This window comes from Opisthocomus hoazin, chromosome 1 (assembly GCF_030867145.1).
Source record: "Opisthocomus hoazin isolate bOpiHoa1 chromosome 1, bOpiHoa1.hap1, whole genome shotgun sequence".
In the NCBI taxonomy this organism is placed as follows: domain Eukaryota; kingdom Metazoa; phylum Chordata; class Aves; order Opisthocomiformes; family Opisthocomidae; genus Opisthocomus; species Opisthocomus hoazin.
In genome coordinates this window covers 65750580-65764917 of record NC_134414.1, presented here as the reverse complement: position 1 = coordinate 65764917, position 14338 = coordinate 65750580, and the positions used below count along the sequence as shown (strand labels likewise).

Here is a 14338-nt window from a genome sequence, read left to right as displayed (position 1 = left end):
AGATCCTTTTGGAACTCTCCAGCTTATTTTTGTTTTCACTATCTCGAATAATTCTACATTATTGTCACCATACTATTTTCTTCATTTCCCATTCGCTTTTAGGAATACACTCAGTAGCGCAGCTCCCCATGGGACATCGTAAGCTTGACCACTTATTACCTCCTTGCTGTTAACAAATTACTAAACCAGAAGGTAACTCCCCCGCTCTTATCCCAGCAAAGCTTGATTTCAGTCACCCTTAGAAACATGCCTCACATTTGGACAATTTAAGCAGCAGGTACCACATTGTGGTGCGGGGCTGGTCATTTCACAGTGGAGTTCTGGGTAATTGCTGTCTGGTCCTGGTGATTTGTGACTTAATTTCATCTATAATAATATCTTTATCTCGTCTGCTTTAACACTGTGTTCTTTTGGCACAAATCCAGCAAGCTTCTTGCTCCTGATGGGTTCAGAGAAGACCTTAACATTTTCATACCTATTTCTGACAATCTTTTAATTAAAGTTTTAACAATTTTACTTCATTTTACACTGAACTTGCTAGTATTAACAGCACGGGAACTTTTACATTCATTTTAAATTTAAATCACTCTAACCGATAATCCAGTAACATGAATATAGTTCTACTCTGCCTATACACCGAGGAGCATACTACTGCCGAGTTCAGTGACAGGCAGAGCTGGGCAGAATACTCTTCCCAGCTTTCCTGGTTGACAGCACTAAAAAGGAAGAAGACCCACACCACCAATTACGTTTCATACAACCAGACTTAAAACCCCCCAAACCCAAGCCACGCAGCTCACATGAAAAATAAATACATTCTAAAAATATTGCAAGTTTGATTTGCCAGCCTGTTGCATTTTGCCTTTCACAAACGGTCTAGATGGCAAATTCCCATGAGCGTTTACAAAACCAGAAAAGCTAACCAAGTACTTGGGAGCTTTGTGGAACTGGGTGTTAATAACTGAAAATCACCCTTTTAAACACCGAACTGAGGTGCTGCACTCGCCTCAGCCTGCCCATTCACAGAAGTCTGAAGAAATTGTAATTCCACGGGGCTACACCTCCGGGCAACACTCATTTTCAATGTTAAACAAGAAACGTTTGAAGACAGACGGCAGCACAAGCATGCGTAGAAATTATACAGTAAAGGTACGTCAACAACAGCTGCATTTCAGAGTATCAGTGCTGCTTCCTGTAGCACTCACAAAATGAGGCCATACCTACACCATTTGTAAATAAGCTGTAGCACTGTTCCTACAGTCATCATACTTTTTAGTTGCTTACACAAGAGACAAAATATAGAGTAAGCCAGTTCCTCCGATTTCATTAAAAAAACACAATTTTTAATCTTCAGTATCAACCCCACTGCCACAGCTTAGGACAGAACTTTAGGAGCAGGACCCATCTGAGCTGCATGCACCCCTGGTGACAAATACAATAAATATGACAGCAGGAACATGCCTGCTAAAGAGACCACATCTTTAAAGAAAGGTATGACAGTCATTCCAGCAGCAGCCTATCTGCCTTTTCTTTCTAATAACAGCTCCTGACCTAGCTCGGGACCGCTCGCTTGCACGGCTTCTGAAGCCAGGCGGGCCTGTGAAATGCAATGTTGACAGTATCAGTTTAATACAGTTAATATCTTAATGCTAGGGTGTCAAATACAGGAAAAAAAGTGTCATTTTAGCTATCAAATTTCAGAGGAAAGAAACTGGCGAGCACGTGAATGAGCAGCCATGCTTCTCCTATGCTCGGTGTGACTACTAGAGACACACGGTGGCTAATGAGTGAAATAGAAAAGGTTCATTTTTTCCTCTGCCTCTCTTCAGGAGAGCATTGCCTGAATTCAAAAGCTATTCATCCCAAGATGCAAATGCCTATAAATTCAGTTTAAAACCTACATTTTCCCCCACCCTTATTTCTAATGCCAACCTGCAGTCGTTCATTACAGAATCACAGAACGGTAGAGGTTGGAAGGGACCTCTGTGGGTCATCTAGTCCAACTCCCCTGACGAAGCAGGGTCACCTACAGCAGGCTGCACAGGACCTTGTCCAGGCGGGTCTTGAATATCTCCAGAGAAGGAGACTCCACAACCTCCCTGGGAAACCTGTTCCAGGGCTCCGTCACCCTCAGAGGGAAGAAGTTCTTCCTCATGTTCAGACGGAACTTCCTCTGCTTCAGTTTGTGCCCATTGCCCCTCATCCTGTTGCTGGGCACCACTGAAAAGAGTTTGGCCCCATCCTCCTGACACCCACCCTTAAGATATTTATAAGCATTTATAAGGTCCTCTTGCAGCCTTCTCCAGGCTGAACAAGCCCAGCTCCCTCAGCCTCTCTTCATAGGAGAGATGTTCCAGTCCCCTCATCATCCTCATAGCCCTCTGCTGGACACTCTTCAGTAGCTCCTCATCTTTCTTGAAGTGGGGAGCCCAGAACTGGACAGAGTACTCCAGATGAGGCCTCACTAGGGCAGTGTAGAGGGGCAGGAGAACCTCCCTTGACCTACTGGCCACACTCTTCCTAATGCACCCCAGGAGACCACTGGCATTCTTGGCAACCAGGGGACACTGCTGGCTCATGGTCAACTTGCTGCCTACCAAGACACCCAGGTCCCTCTCCACAGAGCTGCTCTCCAGCAGGTCTGCCCCAAACCTGTACTTAGCCAGGGGCTGTTTTCTAGCTTTACAACTTCCAAAGTTCCCTTTAAATTTTTCTCCCCTCTAGCTGAATTTCTTTCTACAGAATCTCTATATAAACTCTTGAAATCTCAAAACATATGAGGAATACATATTTGGTTTATCTCTAGTATCTGTAACATCCATCTGTTTTACACCAAGTAACTCCAAGACTTTCCGATGAAAGTGTGATTTTTCACATTTGTGCTGCCTCTCCCAGCACTCGGCATTCCCCGCAGGCACAGCCCGCACCGGAGGTGACGGGAAAGCTGCGAGTTATTTCCTCAGGACAGCCAGCTCCCCGTGCCCTCCGAGGCTCGGGGCGGGCACCCAGCGCTCCCCAGCCAGGCGCTCGGCGGGGCGAGGAAGACCTGACCTTTCCCTGGCAGCGGGAGCTCCGTCAACTTTCTCTCTGCGTCTGGGCTCCTGCCGGGCGGCCACAGACATTCTTTACACGCCGGTTTGCCCACAGTTCCGCTGCTTGTTTGGGTCGGTGCTGCTGGCCATACGGTGAACGCAGGGACCGCTTCACCCGCAGAAACGGAACGAGATGGGTCGGAGGAGGCCGAGGTTTCGTTTCTGAGGGTTGGTATGCTCAGGACTTCAAAGCCGAGGTGTGTTTTCATTTTGTACTGCCAGCGTGGGAGAGTTTAGCGTGACATAGTAAGTTCTTCGAGCGCTGCCTGGTAATGTTACTGTAAATAGCCTCCCACCTGACTGGCCGGGGCAGAGCGTTACTCCTTCCACGTGCACGCCTGTATAAAAGCCTCTGGAGCGTCCCATCAGCCCGCGGGAAGCCTCCAGCACCCTCCGTCACTGCAGTCCCCACTGAGCCGTCCAGCTAACCTCATCAGGCACGCATCCGTCTTCTCCGCTGACCAACCCAGGACAGGCGTCCGTCGGAACTCTCCCATTCCAGGTCAGCCAGCACAACCCAGCTCACCCAACCCCTGCTATTTCGCGAGCAGTGATGGTCATTGCTGCTTTTCAGCATTTGGATGCGTATCCTATAGGTTTGCTATAGTGATGTTCCTAGCACTGACATTTCCTTTATTTCCTCGCATTTATATTCATCTTTCTATAATACTTTTTTTTTTTTAATCTAGTGCATAAGAACACGAGCAAATTGCATGAGCTCAAAGAAACAGGGACGTCTGCGTATGGTATGAGTGCATGGCTAAGCCCCATCTAGCAAAGAACACACTGCAACTGCATTTCCCATGAAATTTTGCCCAGATAATTCAGCCTAAAGCAGGCTATGCTGTGCAACTTTGTGCAGAGGCGAGAGAAATGTGTTCCAGCAGAGCTGTGTTTACAGCTGAAGACCCAGTGACACCGTACTGCTGACTAATCTGCTTTTTCTTGGGGGGGGGGGGGGGGCGGGGGTGGTGGGCCATGCAGCTAGATTTGAAAAGCTCCTTCCAAGCACTGGATTCTGAAAGATGAAGAGGCACAAAGTTTACTCTTATAGGGGATAAACTGTTACCTTAAGGTTTATCATCATCTTACAATTTGCCCTTCAGTGTTTAATTACCTTGTTAATTTTATGTTGCATTGTCAAATAGATAATTTTGTGAATTACTCTTTCTTCCTTAGGTTCTGAAGAAATCAAATGTGATTTTGTAAGTTGTTTTGTTCACAACAGTTTAAGGCTGTTAGTGAAGTCAATACGGGTTTAAAGACTCTGGAAAGCATACAGTTTAGATGATTTCCCCTCAGGATCATTTTGCAAAGAAATCAGCTGCTGACATTCAGAAAGAGCCAACATTTTCTAAGGGAACAGATTTCAGTTGCAATATTATTATATGAAATTAAAATGCTTTTAGAGATATACCATTTTCAGTGAAATATGGATCAGAAAAATGTCAAAATATTAAGAAGTGTCAGTATTTACATTTCTAGAAGCACAGTAGCAGCTTCACTGTGTTACACACAGGGTACGTAACAACGCAACCACCACCTATTGGCAAATACTTTACTCAACACTCACTTGTGTCTGTAGTCTTCAGGTGCAGTTTGTCATTTAAAAAGATGAAATAAAGCTGTGCACCATTAAGGCCAAGATGCTAACATACTTGAATTCTTGAAATTGTAAGACTAAATCTGACTTGTAGTTTGCAGCTAAAAGGCCTTACCTTTTTACTCGTTTATAAAATACATCATTAAGAGTTATGGCAGTAAGCTATATTAAGAAAACCCCAAACCCAACACCACCTTTCTATTTTGCCAATGAAAAGATGTTATTACAGCACCTAGCAGCCCCAGGACTAACCAGAGCCCAGTGTGTTACATGACATACAGATGGCAAAGCGCAGTTTTTATCCCCCCAGTTTACCCTCTCAGAACTCGGGCAACTGATGGACTTAAGGACCACACCAGTCTTACCACAACATCGGTGTCATCGCTTGGTGCCTTTTAGACCTCCTGATCATTTTAAGAAGGGATTTAACAAAAACAGCAAAGCACCTTTATAAATATTTAAGCAGACTCCTCTTTTTTAGAGGAGCTCAAAGGACAAAGCACGAGAGAGGGCAGCGATTTTTATTTTGAAAATGTGTCTAATTTAATTTGGAATTCAGTCTGTACTGAATGAGTGATAATAGGGCGGTATATATATGTATCATGACCAGAGATGCAACTGTATTTACTGAAGTACTTAACAATGGGTCAACAAATACATTATTTAAGCTTGTTTCCAAGCTATTTTGTGGTATTCACTACTGTGCATAGCCAACTGAAATTTTGAGCTGTTGCAGTAAGAACTTACCTAAGCAAAGAAAAAAAATACAGAAGGCTCACTTTCTACCCAAACTGACATGTTAAACAGATTACTCATTAATCAAGCCTTTCTGCTTTTTACATAAAAGGGCATTGGACAATGCAAAGTCTCCTCTCGCTTTGTAATTTCAGGACTGGCCTTTCACTTAAGTCATAGAGAAGAGCCCGACCAAGTAAGAAAAACCAAAAAACAGCTTTGAAAATGTAGTGCTTTGCATCTTTAAAGATGAAATGTTCAGAAGACTGGGTCTTCAGTGAAGTGCTTTCCGGCTGTAGCCATCACCAGTTTGGACACACTTCTATTTTCATTACAAACCTTGCCAGTTACACAGGTGTTCATATGTTTTCCCAGAGATTTCCTAAAACATTTAAACATGACCAATTTTCTTCTAGCTCAAGATATGAAAAAGAAGCACTGCTGAAAACTGGAAGTATACTTTTAATTACATGAGACTGCATAGAAACCACTGCTGTTGTAAGGAGGCACACTTTCACGTGTGAAACGTGAATATGGATGCATTCACTCATAAGCCAGAGAATGCTGTAACTGCAACATTACTGTCAGTGTGGTATCTACCATCATCGTATCTCGAATTATACACAAATGGTGCATAGCCAGAACCTGTTACTAGCTAGGTGAAGGCTCTCTGAGGAAAAAAAACTACAAACAAAAAAAAAAAGCCCCATCTGCAGAAGTCGGATTACTTTGAAACACTCTCTTCTCTGAAACAGTACAAAATCACTGCCATGACTGAACAGATGCAGTGCTAGAGGAGTTAGAACACAAATCCTGTCCTTGTGAATAAACAGAGTAGCAATAAGGAATATATCAGGTATCAGTAAAACTGCAGCGGTGTCAGTATCACGTGTTCAAATAAACCACCCAAGTCAGCAGTCACCCCGCTCTTTAAAAAACTACCTGCAGGCGCTGTCAAAGCTCCGGGGTGCTGCCAAACCTCTCCCCCTTCCGGCCAGGGTATCGAGCAGAGCGCAGCCACCCGCAGCACGATGCAGCCCAAAGCACACAACGCTCTGTCGGCAGTGCGTGCGGCCAGAGAGCGCAAACCGACAGGCGTTCTCAAGAATGAGCAGAGCGAGGCCAGTCACGGACCGAGACGTAGCACACTTCGGCCCTTGTGATACGTGGGAAGGGTGAACTTGTGCAGCCTCTGGCCAGAGCAAGCTATGAACCATTTTTTTTCTCTTCATACAATTTATATGTGTGTATATATACACATCTACACACATACACACAGATATGCATACACATAGCTGCTATCACTGAAGAAAACTCTAATTAAGCAAAAAGCTTTGTATTTCTCCCCAGGCAAATTTAGATCCAGTCCTACTCCTGCTTTTACTGCTTGTTAGCTAGCATCAAACAGTTCCTCCTGATGCTAGGTGCTGCCCTATACATTGAAGATGCACAGTCATTCATAACACACACACAGAGCTCCCCAAAAAGCTCACTGATCCAAACTTCTCACTGCAATTACCTCCTGACCGCAATCTGCACCCTCTGCCATTCACCGCATCCCAGAGTAATTCAATTAGCTGCTCTGCAGGAAAGGGCAGAGAAGAGAAGGCAACTGTATACAAGGGGACAAAATCAAGAGTGCTAGCTGCAGCAAATGAACCAGTTTCATCGCAGGAATGCCAAGCCCTGAGTTCTTTGGGAAACGGTAAATGACACAGATAAGTTGTAGACATGACGGGACAGTTAACCTTCCTCAGCTATTGCTTCAACTGACAGCAGCACCATGCAGGCAGCTTACTTTTCAGACTGATTAGTGGCATTCATTTAGTGACAAAATGCTAAGATCTTGCATAAAATGATAAAATCAACATAATAAAACAATAAATATGATAAAATAAAAACTCTGATAATATTACTGCATTATCAGAAAGTGCTCATGGCAATTTCCAGTGGAGTGGGGATGCCACCTCTCATCGTGGCTTTCTGGGCCTTCAACGTTTAACTGAAAAAACCCCACACCAAAGCCCACCCAAACCACTCGCTGTCTTCTTCCAGTCAGATCTCGTACAAGGACAGTGGTCCGTAAGCTTTTACAACATTATTTTTCCCTTTGCATTTCAGCTCTTTTGCCATGATCTCTGCGCAGCAGCCACCATTCCCCACCAAGATTCAAAGAGTAATGGACTGCGAAATGGAGGAAGAAGAAACCTGTGAAGAGTGGTGTGACTCTGAAAACTGCACCTGTGGCTCGAAGCATGCATCAACAGCAGAATCCGACTCAGGTTTAATCCAATTTAAATACTGCAATTGCTATGGCATGCTAGCATTTCACACTTTCACTTTTCTCCGCCTTCAAATAGTAGTTGTCACTGTGTCACTTTTCCGTTTGACCGCTATCTTCCCCCCACCATTTTCCCTTATGTTTGTATTTATTATCAGACTAAATCTACAAGAAGGACTACCTCCATAATTACGATGTATTTTTAAAAATGTCTCTGCTTTTTATTTAGACAACTAAGTACTGTTTCTCAATTACAATCAGAGATGTGGTTGTAACATGCGTTAACTGGGCTGGTACTGTTGAAGCTGTGGTACTATGAATTTCAACAGGCTGAACTGCTCAAACACCTACCAAGGCTTCCAGGCAGGCATCAATTAAAATCCAAGCAAGCCAGAGCAAAATTTTTCTTTGCAGTTAAAAGTTAATTTTGTATCATCTATGCATATCCTGCTAACTGGCTTCCAACAACAGTGCAGTCATCCAGAACAGCGTTCTTATCTTCAGTGAGATCAGATGGAGCAGTTCAGCAGAGCTCTCCTGAAAAACCTCACCTACAAGCCTCCTCGCTATGATGAGACATGCTAGCACACCTGTAGCACTCACACCTGCTGAGCAGCACCACATATGTCAGCATATACTTAAAAAGTATCTTATGACCCTCCTTTTGTGGAAGACTAGTTAAAAAATAACTACTAAAAAGAGCTAGGTTTTCTTCAATGCAAGAGGTAAATCTAAATTCTTCTTTTGTAAAAGGACGCACAATGTCTTAGGTCCGTTGGCCTCACAACTGAAAATCACAGCACAACCCCCTGCTTGCCATACTCTGGCACAGCATGAACTACAGCACACCCCAAAACACAAGCTAACTTGGTCCCGAAAGTCTTCTAGCCATTATTAGCAGAGTTACATATTTGCATTGGTAGACTGCAGCCAGACCGTCCGCTTCTGGGCAGCAACCAGTCCCAGGGCCAAGGGCCTGATGGCTCTTCTAGTCCATGTGCCCACATACTATCTTTGCAAAATACTTCTTAGCTTTTAACAAGTCACATATAAACAACTGCATATAAAGATACAAATTTCGTCTTTTCTCTCTCAGATTCACCAGTAATTCTTAAAATACTACAGAACTGGGTTCCTAGAATTTCGCCCTACTTTGACAAAGAGCACTACACGTATGTTGGCCACCAGATTGTCATTCAAGAGTCCATTGAACACTTTGGAGCCGTGGTATGGCCAGGGGTAAGCACATGACACAGCACCAGAAAGCTGACATAAGAGTAACCCATGACAGTGTCTCACATATTAAGGGACCTTTTTTGGATGACACTTCTGACAGCGGAGGTTCCCCTACGCAGAATGAAGTTGTGAAGTACTTCAGCAGAAAGCTCTGCCATGCGCTAATTTGCCAGCTCACTGTGGCACCTAAGTATTTGTACATTGGATGCAGATACTGAAAAAAATTAAGAAAGGGAACCTGGGAGGAAGTGTTCAGCTTCCTCCATGTTTCCGATCAGTCACTACTGGGAAGTAAACAATCAGCAGTACAAAAAGGAGGCTGAAAAAGAAAATTGTGAGAGATTAAATAAAGGAGGTAAATCAATTAAATATGCTTCTTATATGGTTTTCCATACTGCAATGGAACTGTTCCAGCCTGTTCTTTAAGAACAGCGTATGGAAAACCATACTTGCAAACAATTCTTCAGTCTTTGCTTATCCTGCTCTTAAAAGCAGAATTTTGTGTGGACTGAGAAAACTGCCTTTGAGGGAAGAGAGCGTCAACTGAAAGACATGCAAATTAGCATTTCAAAATTTTTCAGATCCACATTTATTGAAAAAGCTCACAGAAAATGGCAGACAATTTCAAAACAACAGAGAAAAAGAAAGTATACGGGTGGGTGAAACAGGATCTTATTCTGAAGTGTCAGATCATCAGTGCGCACATTAATCAGGTGTCAGAATGCAGATGGTAAAACTTTCCAAGAAAATCGAGAGGTTGCACAAACTGGACTGGCGAGTCATTAGCTGTCAGCTTTCCCAGAGCAGGCAGCCAGTGTTGCATTATGAACAGCACAAGAGTTAAAACAGTAACACAACTCTAAAGAAGACAAATAAAAGGGGGAAGTTCGTTTCTTTGGCATCGGTTTATGTTGTTTACAAACAGTCAATTTATATTCTATCGGTAAGATCTTTACAAAGGTCTGATAAGCAATATGTCCATACAGTGCTGCTGTTCTTGTTTGTTTGTTTTTAAGCCTATACTATTATCAACAAACAAGTGTTGAGTTGGTAAATAACAAAATTGTAGTATTTTCTTTGAAACAAAAAAAAGAAAAAAAAAATCAGTTTTCAAAAAAAATCTCTGCTGAAACCTGAATCTACTTTATGAGAGTGATAATAAACCATAACATCTATGATAATAAACCAGAACATTACTTTTTACATGTTGTTAAACATTTTGTTTCCTGTTCTGACTGTATGGTTCACACCTAAAAACTGCCTACCTTGAGCCGTCAGAGGACTCACAGTGTATAGAAGTGTTTAGCAAATCCATATCCCATAAACCTAAAACTAAAAATAAGCTGGTTTTAATTAATTTTTTAATATAAAAACAGGACACATCATAATTCTTTCCATTATATTTTCATGTTACAACCTTCAGTATTTTTCACTGTATAAAAAAAACCCTGTATAAAAACATCTAATGAATTTTTGTACAACTTACCTGTTACCCTCTTATGGATATATGTTAACCTGTTTTAGGCACTGGCTTTATCTCAGTATCTGGAATCAAATCAAGAACAATTCAACCTCAAAGACAAAAAAGTTTTGGAAATTGGCGCTGGAACAGGATTGGTCTCCATTGTGGCCTGTATCTTAGGTTAGTAAATTCATATTTCCTTTTGGATTTCTGGTGAAAGATGATCTAGATCTGCCACTGTCACCTTTAGGCAATGAGCCAACAGTTGAAGTAAATTTTGTTTATCACTGCTTTTTCTTAAAATGAAAATTATTGTAAAGCACTGCTTTGTTAATAAAGTAACGATTGGTGAGGGGGAGCTGGGGAAGTTACGTAGACAAAGTTTTATATATGTTCAACTACATACCTATGAATTGAAACAAATCTGTGTTTTCTTTAGGAGCTTATGTTACAGCTACTGATTTGCCTGAAGTTCTAGAAAATCTCTCATATAATATTTCAAGAAATACACAAAACACGAATATGCACAAGCCTGAAGTGAGAAAACTAGTATGGGGAGAAGGCCTCGATGAAGACTTTCCTGTATCAACTTACCATTATGATTTCCTGCTGGCAACTGATGTTGTGTACCATCACACAGCTCTGGACCCCCTGCTAGCAACAATGGTGTATTTCTGCAAGCCAGGAACAGTATTACTATGGGCAAATAAATTCAGATTCAGTACAGACTATGAATTTTTGGAAAAACTTGGCAATATATTTAACACAACCATTCTAGCAGAATTTCCAGAATCAAATGTCAAGCTGCTTAAAGCCACAGTAAGAGAGAACTGAAGAGAAAACTACTACTATTATTGATTTAGTCGCACCACCTTACAGTTTGGAATGTTTTGCAGCATTACAGTGCACTTTCTGTGCATTTATGTTTGTAAAGTTGCAGTTGTATCCAAATTTTGCATTACAAGTTATGGAAAAAACACTGGCAAGACAAATGATATAGCAATTTGTCTCTGGCTAATATATATGATCTGTTAAAACAGACCAATTTCACTCCACTAAAGGAACAATGTTAGTAGCAATAGTTAGTAAAAAGGCTTTAACAGAAAGCATTGATCCTCTGGGATGCACTGAACTTGTTTGTAAGCTATTTTCTTTCAGCAAGTTTCATTTACGTAGTCTTTCAGAAACCAATACAATTTTTAGCTTATTTGTTTTTATTAATTATAAAACAATCTTTTAAAGTATCAGAGTGCACATGGTGGTTTTTGATCTTCAACTTCGCACATTTATTCTGCTGTGTTTTACATTTTTAACATTATTAAACATATATGTATAGCTTTACAATACCTGATCAAGATTTAACTGTCTGGCACTTTCATACATGTATCAGCCTGTCCTGATACTCAGCTTCATAAGGATTTTTGAGTTTGCCTGAAATCACTCCAAAATGAAGATTTACAAGAGCACCTATGCATCAGCAATTCTGAGTTACACATTGTAACAGTTTGAGAGGTTGAATTTTTCTTAAAAAAATTAAATGTAAACTCTTGCAAACAATACAGGTATTGATGTCCCGTTACTTTAGTCGAATAAATAAGGTTTTAGCTACTCTTGAAGTAGCTTTAAGGCCTTCATACAACTGAAATTAAGATCAAACATGTTAAAATTCAGTTTACTGTAAAAAATACACAGCTTTTACAGGTTTGCAGTTAAAAGTAACAGTTAAGAACCTAACATGCATGCAGTAAGCCTTCCCAGCCTAATTCCAAGTCCATGGTGTTGGCAGTTCTGGCACATCCATTGCCAGCAATGGGATGCACAATAAGGAAACTCCCTGGTGAAAGGAGTTAGTTTAATAGGTATTAAGCTGTACCCAGGTGCCTTTACTGATAAATACACACAATTTAATAATCAGCATTCAGTAATGAAAACATGCGTTCCAATAAAAAGTCAAACTTATCTTTTCATATCCTGCCCCATATAAAATCACTTTAAGTTTACAATTGTTGGTTTTCTAGAATACACAATAATCAGGTGGATACATGACAGGAAGCCAGTTTTCAGTGAAAGTTGCACAATGAGTCCATCCAAGCAACTTCATTAGCTGAAGAAAAAAAGTAAACATTAAAAAAATGAGAAGCTCTAGGGTCTTATTCTTTTTAAAATCTAAATCCTTCCAACACACACTGCATTGGTATCAACATTTTACTAAAGATATCTATTATCAGAAAGATAACAGACTGGAGAACTAGTGATCTTTGAATTACTTAGTCCTGAACAGTGAAAAAGAAAACCATTCTATATGATCTACGGCCTTTCAACTCAATGCACAAAAATTTTGTCCCAGGAGTTACATTAATTCCCATTAATTCTCCACCTATATTCTACTAGCAATAATTGTGATTAATACTAGTAAAAATAACAGTGATTAAACAGCAACATAACAGGATTTTAAATAAGTGGAAGATCTTTGGCTAAGACGTCTTCTGCTTTCTTCATGCCGCACAGTAAGTTCCAGAAAGTAAAGCTACTAAAAAAGACACTCACAAACCAGCTATTCTAGAAAAAGAAAGCAGAAATCATTATTAAAAATGGAGGCCAAGCCAGAAAAGCCTGGATAAAGTTGAAATGTTAAGTTTAGTGAGTTCTACAATGTAAAAGCTATCAAAATTCAAAAAACACCTATATCTTACTTTTAAAAGCTTACTCAGCATGAACATAGCCTGTTACTTTATCAAATACACCTTACCTGAATGCAGTTTTTCAAGTTGTCCTTTGTTGGCTTCTCTTCCGCAAGTTTTGTGGCAAACTTGAGACCTCTCCCATACATTTTATTTACCAATGCGTGCTTATAGGCAAAAGTCAAAACCTACAACACGAAAACAAAAACAAATTAGGTATTTTAATATTTTAATCTTATAATGCTTAACAAGTAATAGCAGGTTCTGTTCAGGTAGCAGAAGTGATTTCAACGAAGTAAAACATTTACATGAGATAGCTTGCATTTTTCTTTGCAGTAAAACAGATGATTCACAGTAGTAGTTATAAACATGAACTTCCTAGCGACTATTTCTGACTTCACAAACATATTTGACTTCAGAACATCTTATGTAACACAGATGTCATTATTCTAATTTTTCTATTCATCACATTTCTAGCTTCTTTGGATTTTCGTTCTCTAGAAGCAACTGTACAGCATCAACAACAACAAAAATATTAAAAAAATCAAGAACCAGGCAGGTATATCTTTGACCAAGAGAAACAAAGACCCAATTGAGAGTTTTGATTCCCAGGAAGTCACAAACTTACTGCAGAAACAAGTATGAACGTACATAGTGAATGATACACATACACACATGCATACAGAGAAATGCACACAATTATAAACAAGCAATGAAGACAGGTAAGTATGAAGACAAACCTCAGGTTTTGGGTCAGCTCTTCACTGTTGGTAATTTATTAAGAAGAGATTATAAAAAAATCTTCCTCTTACTACTAATGCTAAAAAGAAAGCTTACAATACTTGTCAATGCTATAACTAACATGCACAAATGAATATGTCTACTTAAGAACTAATAATGTAAAGTAAATCAGGTTCTCAACACCCAAACACTGATAGCATTCAGGGTGTTGCAAGACAGTTCATACCATATCACCAGCTACAGCACTAAGTATTAGTGCAATCAAGACTTTTTTTCATATATTCCCTTTGGAACACTCACAGTACATGGCTTTTTAAAATATTTTACTACAGAGTGACATAGCAGCAAAGTTGGTGAATATGGTGGTGTTTCTGTTGTTGGCAAAGTTTATGAAATCTTGTATTAGAGTTTGTTATTCATTTCCCCTCACTCATTATGGTATTTTTCCTTTCCTCTGACTCCTCCAACAAAAGTTACGTTTTCCCACTGTCCACTTAAAATATCTTA

General features: G+C 40.4%; 2 protein-coding genes across 5 annotated transcripts in view; one reads left to right on the top strand and one right to left on the bottom strand.

Annotated features, from left to right (window-relative positions):
- Positions 1 to 3437: 3437 nt before the first annotated feature.
- Positions 3438 to 11653, top strand: METTL21C (methyltransferase 21C, AARS1 lysine). Its single transcript, XM_009933462.2, has 5 exons — positions 3438 to 3594; positions 7552 to 7712; positions 8808 to 8950; positions 10472 to 10589; positions 10849 to 11653. Exons 2-5 carry the CDS (start codon positions 7562 to 7564, stop codon positions 11241 to 11243), a joined length of 807 nt encoding a protein of 268 aa, XP_009931764.1. The 5' UTR covers positions 3438 to 3594; positions 7552 to 7561; the 3' UTR covers positions 11244 to 11653.
- TPP2 (tripeptidyl peptidase 2) overlaps positions 9507 to 14338 on the bottom strand; it is a 59358-nt gene continuing 54526 nt past the window's right edge. For 2 of the 4 annotated variants that reach the window (XM_075424388.1, XM_075424410.1), the window contains 4 exons: positions 13159 to 13278; positions 11004 to 12513; positions 10213 to 10279; positions 9507 to 9806 (listed from right to left, as the gene is read on the bottom strand). In XM_075424388.1, coding sequence (XP_075280503.1) covers positions 12424 to 12513; positions 13159 to 13278 — 210 coding nt within the window. In that variant the 3' untranslated portion in view covers positions 9507 to 9806; positions 10213 to 10279; positions 11004 to 12423. The remainder of the gene's footprint in view (positions 9807 to 10212; positions 10280 to 11003; positions 12514 to 13158; positions 13279 to 14338) is intronic. The other 2 variants (XM_075424400.1, XM_075424396.1) reach the window with 2 other exon arrangements.